The sequence below is a fragment of the Gracilinanus agilis genome, chromosome 2, assembly GCF_016433145.1.
Source record: "Gracilinanus agilis isolate LMUSP501 chromosome 2, AgileGrace, whole genome shotgun sequence".
Classification (NCBI taxonomy): Eukaryota; Metazoa; Chordata; class Mammalia; order Didelphimorphia; family Didelphidae; genus Gracilinanus; species Gracilinanus agilis.
Window position 1 is genome coordinate 314,006,058 of NC_058131.1, and position 13,774 is coordinate 314,019,831.

General features: G+C 33.1%; 1 protein-coding gene across 1 annotated transcript in view; it reads right to left on the minus strand.

Annotated features, from left to right (window-relative positions):
- LOC123237342 (zinc finger protein 208-like) overlaps nucleotides 1-13,774 on the minus strand; it is a 219,607-nt gene that overhangs the window by 37,935 nt on the left and 167,898 nt on the right. The window contains 1 exon segment of the mRNA XM_044664209.1: nucleotides 9,763-11,235. Coding sequence (XP_044520144.1) covers nucleotides 9,763-11,235 — 1,473 coding nt within the window.

Sequence of the window (13,774 nt, forward strand, 5' to 3'; positions counted from 1 at the left end):
ATGGTATATATATGTAAAATATGTATGCCCCTGTATACATGGATAATCATATAAGTAATAAAATATAACATGATTATATCAATATATGCCAAAAAGGTCTGTGGCAAGATATAGTGTTCATTTGTCATTTATGTTATAAAACCTCAGAAAGATAAAAAGCATGAAAGGGCCCTTCTAAGTATTACATATATATAAATGTGCAAATATGTATGTAAATATTATATATGAGCATTATTTGCTATGGAGAAACACTGAAAGCTTTCTCAGTAAGTTGTATAGTAAAGCAAGCATATGCCTTCTTTCTCCATTATTACTCACAGATCTATTTGAGTACCTATGCTATTTTTTTCCTAATTTTGAACCATATTTATAGGCCTGGTATAAAATCAATTTGATTATATTTTTTAATCTATTAATTTTGCAAAAAATATTTTAAATTTTGCATTAATTAGTGAGATTGTTCTACTATTCATTATTGATACAGAGGCAATATGGTGCTATGGAAAAAGTAATGGATTTAGAGTGAGAGAACTTAAGTTTAAGTTCTGGGTCTGCATCCTTGAAGACAAGTTAGTTAACCTCTCTGGGCCTTGGTTTCCTCATCTTTAAAATGAAGGAATTGGATGAGATAACCTCTAAATTCTTTTCTATCTTTATATCCATGATTCCAAATAACAAGACAGGAGAAAAAAATTAAAAGGAAAAATATTAGGAAAGAGGATGTAATTTTTTTTCCTATTTGAACACAATATGGTAATTTATGTAGAAATAATCCCTGATAATTAAAGGGGGAAAAGGTATCAATTTGTTTAGCAATGTAGCAAAAAAACAAATAAAAAATACTAGACATTACTGTATGTTACTAATACGAACTAGGAAAAAATGATAGAGAAACCAAAACATATACAGGGCTTTCTTGAATATAGCTATAAAACATTATAGCAGGGGTCGGCAACATATGGCTCTCAAGCCATATTTGGCTCTTTTGAGGGCCAGATATGGCTCTTTCTGCAGGAGCCATAAAGTCAATTTTTTTTTCAGGCGCTGTTACAGGAGCGCGCACTGTGAGCACTGTACAGCTCTCACGAAATTACATTTTAAAAAATGTGGCGTTTATGGCTCTCATGGTCAAAAAGGTTGCCGACCCCTGCTCTATAGAAATAAAGGCATACTTTATGGAGTGATACTCATTGATTTATGGTAAGGGCATATCAATTATGAAAAAAATGATTTTTAAAATTATATTTCAAGAGGAAATAAATCAACAATAAAACCATTTCTGAAAGTATAAAACTAGCTCAGCCACTCAATTCCATTGGATATCAGCTTGGATGCACTAATGAAAGCTCCACATCAACATCTCAACCAAAAAAATTAATGGAGACAATAAAAATGAGTTTACATATTTTCAAGATAGAATTCTGACTCTCAAAAAGTTTACATTTTTATTTAAAAAGGAAACATCATGAGAAATTTCATTCATAAAGAAAAAAGTCAGGTACTGAAAAACTGCTTCTCCTAGAAATACAGAGGACCTATATAATAACTACTACGAAACTGTAATGGATGGAATAAGAGGAGGACCTAAATAATTACAGGATTAGTCACTTTTCATGAGTGGGTCAGATTAATATAATAAAAATGATGGCACTTATCCAAATTTTCTGATTTAATATAATGCTTATAAAAATACTAAAGAACATTACTCTTTATGAAAGTAGATAATATGACATTCAAATTCAATTGAAAACCAAATGGATCAGAATTTCAAGAATATTTTTAAAATATTCTTTTTTTGATTAAAAAGCGGTCTTGCATTCTTAACCTTCAAAGGTTAACCTGAGGATTTTCAGAGCAGCATTATATGGAATTGACAATTAAAAAAAACTGGAAACAACCTAAAATTCCAACAAGGGAAATGTAATGTAAATTGTGGTACATTAATGTAATGGAATACCATAATACAAGGAAGTTCAATAAATATAAGGAATACAAAGAAATCTGGAAGCATCTTTATTAAATAATGCAAAAGGGAAAAAGCATAACAGAAAATGCCACATAAGAGGAAAAGTAATTGAAAACATGAGTGGACAAAGAATCTAGATGGAAATAGAGGGAGAATGAATAATTATCACATTTATTCCCTGAAAAATAAGTTAAATATAGTTACTAAGCAAGATTAATTGTATTGGTGTTCCATCTGAATTTTTAACAAGGCATCTTAAATATTTGCTCATTAGATTTGAGCTTCTTGAGAGGAGGTATTATCTTTTGCCTCTTTTTGTATCCCAAGTGTTTAGTACATAGTAGGCACTTAAAAAAATGCTTAGCAAATGGCTAGCTTGCACTATCTACCTCAAAGGAGACATACATAAAATATTATAATACATTTAAGCCAGAAGTGTCAAACACATTGTAGTCCATCACACTCCCCCATGGTGGCTGGAACCAGATTAAAATGTAATTAAGTATTTAACAAAATAACTAAAAATACAATAGAATATTAATATTAACATGTAATTTTCTAACTTAATATGTGTTCACAGGGACTCCTGTATAATTTATTGGCCTCCATTTCTATTTGGGTTTGACACCACTTATTTAAGATATTAGAACTAAAAAGCAGAGGAAAATACAAAAAAAGAGGGAATTTGTAATTGAGCAAACTTTGCTGAGTTCCACAACAAACGAGCTACACATTGTAGGCAAGACACATTATCCTCTCCTCCCCAGTTGTTTTATTACCTGTTAAATGAGAAAAACACATGTACTTACTTGCAGCATCAGTGGACAATGAACATGTCACTGTACCCAGCTGCTGGTGCCCCTTCCTTTCTTAGATTGCCACCAATCTCTTTTTATATGTAGTTTATATGTAATTAGTTATTCTCATGTTGTCTCTTCCATTAGAATATATATTCCTTGGGAGCAAGAACTGTTTTTGCCTCTTTTTGTGTATCTGGCACATAAGCCTCAAAATGAGTACTTTTTGACTGACTGACTATTGACTCCAGATATTTAGTTGTCCTTGCTGGATAAAGCTCTGGCATAAGATGGTCTTGGACTCAACTCCATCCAAGTAAATCACACCATACCACATATGGCACAGGAAAGCCCAAATCTGGAGTATATGGGTCCAGTATTGTCATTCCTCAAGTCCAATGTCACATGTAAGTTTTCTTTTTGCTTCAGTAAACCCAGGAACCCACTTATTGCTATTCTCATCTACTGGATTCAAATTGCTACCATCTAGCCTTTCTGGTTCTTGGGTTTCTGGTTCCCAGGTCATCATGGGAAAGGGCCTGGAGGCTTCTTCCAAACTCAACAGATTCTTCTTACTTTCACCCGTTTCCACCATCCTCAGTTTTAAAAAGAGATTTACATCAACCATTACTAGAGACTATGTAAAATGCCACAATAAAAGGCAAAAGGGGGAGAAGTTTATAAATGCAAGCTTCGAGTGATTTAATCCTAGTTCTCTGGCCTACCTATAGGAATTTGGTCTACTCTTCTTAGATCTCCTCTCTTGCATAATTTCTGTCCAACAGGTTGTATACTCAACATTAGCTCTTTTCTAACTCCTTTGTTATGAAACTGAATGACCAAACTCAGTGTTAGCCCTCTTGAATCTGTTTACCTCAACTTTCTGTCATGGGAATAGAAACCTAAGATCTTAAAAATATACATTTCTCTTGGAAACTTTCATTTAATCAATTACAGGATATTTCAGCCCAGACTATTACTATGAGCATGGAAAACTCTTCCTCTTGGTTCCTGAGCAAGAAAGAATCTTTATCTATGGCACCAAGTCATTTTAGTCCCACAAATTTCAGGCCTTGTGCTTTCCCCATAATCTGTAGGATTCCTGTGATTAATATACTACAATCTCTTGAAAATTCACTCATCATCTCTTCTCAATACTTGACTGAACCAGATTCTATGATCTCAGTTTTCCTAGCTGAATTAAACATGGTTTGGCCCAATAATTATCTTTGGCCTTGTCTTTCCATGCTGTTTAAAACATGAGCTCAACTCTCAGATAGTACCTCTTTAACTTTGCCCTACACTTCCATCCTCATTAGCAGAGCTGATAGATATAACTTTGAGTCCAAGTTCAGTAAAAATCTTTCCATAACCAGGCATTAATTTTCAAAAACAGTTTAATAGTAATAGACACAAATATATAAACACAAATACATGGGACATAGAGATAATATCAACACATACTTGTCTTCCCACTTATTCCCACTCAGTCTTATCACCCACCACCCTTCCAAACAGCTGATAAAAGGGATTGAGGAAGAATTTTTCTAATCATAATCCAGTGTTCTGGGACAGCATACAGGATTATGGACGAAATATATTGACTTTTATGGATTTTTTTCATGATGTTTTTTTTTTGAGTTTAGTTCCGAACAAAACTAAACTTTTGATGTTTTTATATTTGAATCTGCAATACAGTAATGAATTAAAAAATGAAAAATATCAATGTTAGTCAATGTTGATCAATGCATTTTCAAGGTAGATCTGTCCTAACAGTGTAAAAGATGAAGTTGTTTTTTGGTGCGGTTGAGATGGACGTTCAATAAAATAGGAAGCCATTCTGCTTCCAAAAACAACAGAATGACCAAGCAAAGAACCTTCCTGTGCTTGCTAAAATGCATCCCTGAATCAGTTTTTCCAAAAGCCACTAAATGGCTTTGTCTTGTTTGTGGCTGTACAAAATAAGGAATTATAAAGAGGACAGCTAGGAAACTACTGATATGCAATTGAATCTATCAATACTGAAAGACATTTGAATTTGTTACTGTGTTGTCTGTTGAATTACAAACATTTTAAAATGTTTGATATGTACAGATAATCCACTTAAGCTAATTATACGCTATCTGCTGTCATTTCTACAAAAAGTAAGGTATCAGGATCTTGTTTGAGAAGATTGAAGAGTATTTCAATTTAAAGCACTTTCCAGCAATATCATGAGGCTTGGCTATAGTTTCTTTGTTCAGTTCCTTTGCTGTCAGTGATTATATTTTTCCTAAATTACCATATTTTATTTCAAAGGTTTGTGCATTTAAAAAAATTTTCTGTTTTTAAGTTCCTTCATTTAACACACATTCCTCAGAAGATTATTTCATCGAATTGCTATGGTTAAAAGTGATTTATTTTATTATTATAAACTTAACTAACAACAACAATAACAAAAGTAAATAAACATATAAGGGGCAACATATTGTTCCAAAAAAGTTTAACAAAGAAGAACCAAATAAGTAAACCATAGGTGAGGAAAATGCTTTTCTTCTGTATCTCTTTCTAGGACTATCTTAAGTTCTGCTACCTTTAGGCCTATTTTACTTTTACTTCTCTTTGTTTTTATTTTGTAGTTTTAGTCACTGTATATACAGTTCTACTTCTGATTTCATTCTAAATTCACTTTTTTTCACATTTCTTCATATACTTCATATTTAACATTTATAGCACCATAATATTGCTATACATCAATAATTTATTTAGCTATTCTCTAATAGTTGATTTAGTGTTTAAAATTTTCTGATTACATAGAGAATAGCTAGAATATTTTTATATCAATTTTTTCCATTTCTATGATGTCTTTAGATAGAGCCCTAGTGATGAAATCACAAACAGAACACATTTTGTGACTCTTTACCACGTTGTCAAAACATTCTCTCTAATTTTCACACAAGTTTGCATTCCCAATAATGCATTTTGTTTTCTTTTTTTGGTTTGTTTCTTTTGCAAACTTTTAAAATAGAGATCCAATTCATTAATTTTATTTTTCTTCCCGATATAGGCTTTTCAGGGATATGGATTTTTCTGAACACTATTTTTACCTGCATACCACAGATTTTAATATACAATTCCACATCTTTGATGTAACCTGTATTATTTCTACAATTTCATTTACTTAGTCTTTAAAGATTATGCTTATTTTCCATAGGGACCTATATGTCCTTCTCATAGAATCTTTACTTAGTATTATTGCACTTATTTGCTTGGCACAAGATCCACTTTTATAGAAGTTCAATGAATGAAAAAAAAAAAGGAATATTCTTTGTTTAACCCAGTTTCTCTTTACGTATCTATTATAACTACTGTAATACTTTAAAAGCTTGGTGATTTCTTTATCTTTTTGATAGATTTGTCATATACTGAAAAAGAAGTTTTAAAATCTCTAATCATTTTAATCCATTCCTTCTTGTAAGACTATTGGGTTTTCTTTTGTGAATTATGCAGCAGAATTATTAGGTGGATATATGTATATGTATTTACATTTAAGATTGTTATAGCCCAATCCATCATTTATGAGATCTTTTGGGATAATGTATTACATTACCTTTTTTATTGCTTTCTGGCTCAAATTTAATTTTTATTAATATCATGATTTGGAAGCAGCAAGGTGAATTTTAAACTAGTCTTCCATGTCAAAATCTATTGATATTTCTGAAATAACTTTTTTCTATAAGCATGCTGTTGGACTGGGATTTTTAAAAATACTGTCTGTGACTATTTTGTAAATTATTTGAGGAGTTTGGCCAATTTGTATTTATAGTTCTTAGGTTTGTTTTTGTAAAAGCAGTGTGAAATAGTGGATATTTTTGGTCTTGACACCTGGGAAAATTTGAGCTTAAATCTTGCCTCTCAGTTTTAGCTCTATCTCTGTGACCATAGAACAAGCTACTTAATTCAGAAAGCATTTACTTCATAATAAGCACTCAACTTGTCTGTGGCTTAGGCAATTCTCTAAGATTATTTTCCAAGTCATAAATAGCTTATAAGCTGGATGATGAACTTGTAAATCTTGTATACTTGTCTTTTCTTGACCCATTCAGAAGGAAATATAAAAATTTTTAAATTTCTTTCCTATTAATTCAAATTGAAGAGAACTCTAAACAAAGTTGCTGATGTTGTTTGGACCTACAGTAGTAATTTTGATGGTTACTTTAACTTGGATTTCCTTTTATCAAAGGTAGTTGTGATTTGAATCGCTCCTTTCCACTTTAATAGTAAGGCTTTTTCACTGTTTACCTGACATATCCTTCTAATACTTTCAGTGATTTAATCAATATGTTTTAAGAGGTCTCATATTTTATCATTTTTTAAATCGTTTGTTTTAAAGTACTTCTCTTAAGAGTGACATGTTAGTTTTTTGAAGAATTACACAAAGACAGAATTCTATAAATTTTTTGAAGTATATTTGCTTCTTAACTATTTATATATTTTCTTCATCTAAAAAACATGATTAATTTTCCTGGGTCAATTAACATTGAATTCATGACTTATGCATCTTAATTTTGTAAATGTAGGTTCCACTTTCTTCATTGTTAGCTTTTTCTTCTTGAAAAGTCTACTCCGATGCTAATTATCTCCTGATGAGTGTTATCTTCAATTCTTATAACACTAGATAGTATTGTTCCCTATCATTGTTGTACTTTAGATGTTGCAAATTAAAAAAAATAATGTTGGAAGTTAAATGTATGTTAAAAATAATGCTGTAGTTTAAATATATCTAGATTTGTCAAATATTTTATTTTTCTTTGGAAGTGTTTTTTATTCAATTTATATTTAGCTAGTTTTTTTCATCAATTCTGAAAATATCGACAATTTAGGTTAATCAATAAGCATTTATTCAATGCCTATTATGTGCCAGGCACCTTGGTAAGTAATAGGGATACAAAAATAAAAATGAAACAATCCCTACCTTCAGAGTTTATATTCTGTTGGGGTAGACATGTGTACATAGAAATACAAAATAAATACAAGGTAATTTGAAGGGGAGACACTAGCAATTGAGGAGAACATAAAGGCCTCAGAGAGGTGGTGCTGTTTAAGCTGAGCTTTGAAGGAATCTAGGGATTCTAAGACATGGAAGTGGGAGGAAAGTACATTGTAGGTGTGAGGGACTATCTATGAAAAGGCACAGAGACAGGAGAGGGAACAATGTATATGAGGAATAGCATGAAGGTCGGTTTAACTGGATGATAAAGCATGTGGAATGTAGCAGTATATAATAAGGATGGAAAGGTAAGTTGAAATGAGATGTGAAGGACTTTGCCAAACAGAGTAATTTTATATTTGCTCCTAAAGGTAATAGGGAATCATAGGAATTTATCAAATAGGGGACTAACATAATTAGACTTGTGCTTTAGAAACATCATTGTGGTAGTTGAATAAAGGATATCTTAAGAGAGAAACTAGAGGCAGGGGATCAATTAGGAGACTATTGTGATAGTTCACTCTTCAGATGGTGACCCTGTAAATGAAGAGATAGTTGTGAGAGATGTCATGGAGATAAGAAACAAACAAGTCTTGGCAACTCTTTGGATGTATAAGGTGAGAAAGAGTAAGCAGTAGAAAATGACTAAAGTTGTGAACCTGCTTAACTGGAAGGATGATGGTGCCTTTGGCAGAAATGGTTAAGTTAGCAATAAGTGTGCATTTAGGTGGGGTGGGATTGAGTAATAATAAATTTTGTTTTGGACATGTTGAGTTTGATATGCCTACATTATTTAGGAAACAGAAAATTTCCTGAAATGTAGTTTCTAGAGTCTTTTGTTTTCCTAAGTGTTCTGAGTGTCAGTAATGCTCAGACTACTGAATTGTTACATAATATTCAGGTTTCTCACTTGGATGTGTTTTCCAATAATCTGGGTAATTTCATGAGCCTGGATTTCCAGTTGCTGTATTAATGTAATTCCATTTTCCACTGAAATGAGTCTGTCCTGCTATGGATTTCTGAGGTTTCTTACTGTATTTTTCCATTAACTCTTATTTTTTATACCTCTTAATTCTTACCTAATTTCTTACTTCCTTCAAATTCTTCTTTTATTTGATCAGGTAATTCTCTTAGCATTGTCAATTTTTACTCAATTTCTTTGAAAATGCTGTTTACTTACCTCATGACATCTCATGAAATATCTTTGTGTGGTTTCTTTTCCTATCTTCATTGCTTCTGGCATTTTAGTCAATTCACATGAGTGACAGTATTTTTTAATTGTATTAAAACTTTTTTATTTTGCTCATTTTAAGTTTTGGTTGCTTTCAAATCTTTTGTATGAATTTTTTGTGAATTTCCAAGATGATTAGGTGGTAGTAGAAGAACCTGGCTCCCCTTCAGTCTTCTCTGTACATCTTGCACTAATATCCCATGATTTCTATCTTTGAAATGAAATCATTTTTGTCCCTTTAAAGAAAAGTAGATCACTAGACAATTTACATAAGCAAACTTCCCCATAAGTCTTGAATAATGTTGATCCTAAGAAAAACAGACCAATTCACTTAAAGTAAAAAAAAGTTAACTTTCATAGGTATCAACTCACGTTAGGTATTCATACATCACTAGTGTTTTATTATGAAAAGTGATGCAAAAAAATTTAGGAGCTTCACAAAAACATAAAATTGGTAATTTAACAAAACTCAAATATAAAAATGATTAATAGCCAATAAATTTGTTGGTTGAGTTAGACAAATTGATCATAATTTTTTCAGGGGGATTGAGTATGAGCTCCCTTATAGACAATAGTATGTATATACAGTAGGGGAGAAAGTACATAGGTGAGGGAGGATGGGTAAATGTGAAAAGTATATTTTTCAATAAAACACACCCAACACAATCACACATGATAACAAATGTGATATCATGATCATAGGGAATGAAAGCTACAACTAAAAGGTGGCTATAACATTTACTAAATTCCCAGAATTATTTTCCATTGTGAACTCTTTGATGTCTGATCAGGGCTGAACTATGCCTAAATGCATTTCCACAATGATTACATTTATATGGTTTCTCTCCAGTATGAATTCTCTGATGTCGAGTAAGATTTGCATGCAGGCTGAAGGCTTTCCCACATTCATTACATTCAAAGGGCTTCTCTCCAGTATGAGTTATATGGTGTTGAATAAGATATGAACTTCGAATAAATGCTTTTCCACATTCATTGCATTCATAAGGTTTTTCTCCAGTGTGAATCTTCTGATGTTTAGTCAAAGATGACCTGTCACAAAATGCTTTCCCACATTCACTACATGCATAAGGTCTCTCTCCAGTATGGATTCTCTGATGTTGAGTACAGTCTGTGCTTTGGCGGAAGGTTTTCCCACATTCACTACACTCATAAGGCTTCTCTCCAGTATGAATTCTTTTATGTTGAGTAAGGTGTCCACGAAGTCTGAAGGGTTTTCCACATTCATTACACTTATATGGTTTCTCGCCAGTATGGACTCTCTGATGTTGCCTAAGGAGTGCCCCCTTACTAAATGCTTTCCCACAATCATTACATTTATAAGGTTTCTCACCAGTATGGACTCTTTGATGTTGAGTAAGGAGTGCACCCCTACTGAAAGCTTTCCCACATTCATTACATTCATAAGGTTTCTCTCCAGTATGAATCCTCTGATGTTTAGTCAAGGATGATCTATCACAAAATGCCTTCCCACATTCATTACATTCATAGGGTTTCTCTCCAGTATGAATTCTCTGATGTTGAGTTAGGTGTTTACTCTGACTGAAGGTTTTCCCACAATTATTACATTTATAGGGTTTCTCTCCAGTATGAATTCTCTTATGTTGTGTAAGATTTCCACGAAGTCTGAAGGCTTTTCCACACTCATGACATTCATAAGGTTTCTCTCCAGTATGGACTCTCTGATGCTGCATAAGAAGTGTACCCTTACTGAAAGCTTTCCCACAATTATTACATTGATAGGGTTTTTCTCCAGTATGGATTCTTTTATGTTGAGTAAGGTTTCCTCTAAGTCTGAAGGCTTTTCCACATTCATTACATTCATAGGGTTTCTCTCCAGTATGGATTCTCTGGTGTTGCATGAGGAGGGCACTATTACTAAAAACCTTTTCACATTCATTACATTTATAGGGTTTCTCTCCAGTATGGATTCTCTTGTGTTGCAATAAAAGTGCAGCCCTATGGAAAGCTTTTCCACATTCATTACATTCAAATATTCTTTCTCCAGGATGAATTCTTTTATGTTGAGTAAGGTGTCCATGCAGTCTGAAGGCCTTCCCACATTCATTACATTTATAGGGTTTCTCTCCAGTATGAATCCTTCTGTGTTGAGTAAGGTTTCCACGAAGTCTGAAAGCTTTTCCACAGTCATTACATTTATAGGGTTTCTCTCCTGTATGAATTCTCTGATGCTGTTTGAGTAGGGCACCCTTATTAAAAACTTTTCCACATTCATTACACTCATATGTTTTCTTCCCTATATAGATTTTCTGGTGTTCCATTAGATGTAAATTACATTCAAAGGGTTTATCTCCAGTATGAGTTATATGGTGTTGAAAAAGATATGAACTTCTGAAAGTTTTCCTGAATACATCACATTCAAGGTCTTTTTCTCTTGTAGGAACTCTCTGTTTTGAAACAAGGATTGAGTTCAGACTAAATTTATAACACTCAGGGTCTATCTTCCCAAGGAAAAATTTTTTAGAGGAAATTGTAATTTGCCTTGGATATTTTTCCTTGTTATTTGGTTGCTTCCCAAACTGATCATCAGACTTCCAGGCTTTATCTAATTTAGAGTACCAGATACCATCCTTTGTGAATCTTTCCACTGTTGCCTCCTGGGATGTTTTCTTTTCAGAAATGCCCTGTATGGGAATTGGATCCTTGGGTTCAGGCCTGGTCCCCCAGTCTGAAAGAAAGAAAGAAAAAATGCAACTGTGCCCTATTGTGGAAGTTTGAAGATATGAAACTACCATGCTCAAAGAAATAAAACTACTAACATGAAAATAGGAAAGTAAAATAAGTATAAAAGATAAGTGACTTCATATATCTTCAAATATGACCTTGTAATTTGAAGAGAAAAGAGAAAAAGAGTTAAGAATAAATAAGAAGAGGACATTAGTGGTTGGAGAGATATCTATTTAGTGTGCAAGGAGAGCACAGGCAATTAGACAAATCAAAGATTAGATTTTGAAGGGTGTCTGTTGGAACAGTCCACACAGATAGGATGTAGGCAAGAATGAAAAGCAGGATAATGGGAGGCAGGCAATCTGGGACAGCTTCTCATCACCCCATACCATTATTGTTATGGCTCCCTTTCAGTAGATCACACATTGCTACAAAAGAAATTTTTTTAAGCAACAATTTCATGCCTGCAACAACATCACTGCAGGCATGTTCTCTGATCTCCCTAATTATAATTAGGGACCATCTTAGCAACAATGATTCCATCTCTTCCTATCTTTACCTCGATTGTCACTTCCTACACATTGCAATAGGTTCCTGGTTGTCCTCATTCAATAGGATGCTAAAGAATTTAGAGAGCAAAATATTTGTACCCCATTATCTGTGTCACTTCTATATTCTATTCACTTGTGTTCCGCTTTATTCTCCTAAAATTATTAGATTTTATGCATTTATCTTTTTTGACCGATGAGGCCAATTTTAACTATTCATACTTGACTTCTATTTTACTTCTAATTTCCCAAATCCTGGACCTTTGGCCACTCTTAGACCTTCAACAAATGTGGAGCTACAAAAGTGGCTTCCTCTTATCAGAGGAGATTTTAGAGGTTAAGAGGAAACGTAGATAGGATTCTATTGACTAAAATTCTATAGGAGAAGCTCTGAAAAATGAAATGCTAAAAGACATGAAGGAATTCCAATAAGGCAAAAAAACCAAAAGCAAAACCCAAGCATTATCTAAAGTGATATGGATACACAAAGAATTCAACAACTGACAGAATTTTTTTAAAAAGCTAGGAACGCAAGATAGAAGCAAGAATAGGTAACAATGCAAATACAAAAGTGAAGGAGAGTACTATAAAGTAAAATTCTAAAGCCAAAAATGAATTCAAAGTAGCAAAGAAAACTGACAATAAAAAAGATTGTCTGTTTTATGCTTGATTGGGGAAAAGAGGTAAAAGATAAGAAGACCTTGGAGTACAATGTATGATAACAAACAACTGCCCAATTTATTTTGCCTCTACTTTTTTCTGCCAAAAAGAATGACCTTAGGATCGATAAGAATGAAAGTGACTAATAGGAAATAATATCAAGTATAAAGAATGAAGAGCACCTAGCTTCCACTGATGAATTTTTATTTTTTTAGTCAAGATGAGGGACACCTATTCCCTTCAAACTGGAGAATGTGTACAAAAGGAAGAAAATATAATAAACATCCTTCCAAAATGTAGCAGGCTACCTCAGAAAGTCAAGAAATTCCTGTCCCTAGAAATATTCAAATATATGTTACACATCTGTCAAAAGGGGAACAAACCACCACCTCTCCCCATGCCTTTTAGCCTAAAATAACCAACATTATACACCTCTAGAAGATGGGTTTAGAAATTTGTTTGAATCTTTATAGATCAAAACACAGACTCTCTACTTCATATTTGGTTGTGATATTCTTTGGCTTTTAAGATTTCTGTATTTGATAAGAATTTGGGTTAAAAGCACATATATCTAATTCAACTCTAAGATTACAAAGATGTATGACATATTGAAGTAAAGATACTTGAGGGAGTTCAGGCCAAAAGACTTCAGTCTTCTTCATAGGTCAGGGAGGCTTAGAGGTAAATTATTACATGAATAATTTGAATATTACAAGGCCTCATAATTGCTTGTTTGTATACTTAAAATCCTTACTGGGGCAGCTAGGTGGCTCAAAGGTTTGAGAGCCAGGCTTAGAGATGGGTGGTCCTGGATTTGAATCTGACCTCAGATACTTCTTGGCTGTGTGACTCTGGGCAAGTCACTTAATTCCCACTGCTTAGCCCTTACTGCTCTTC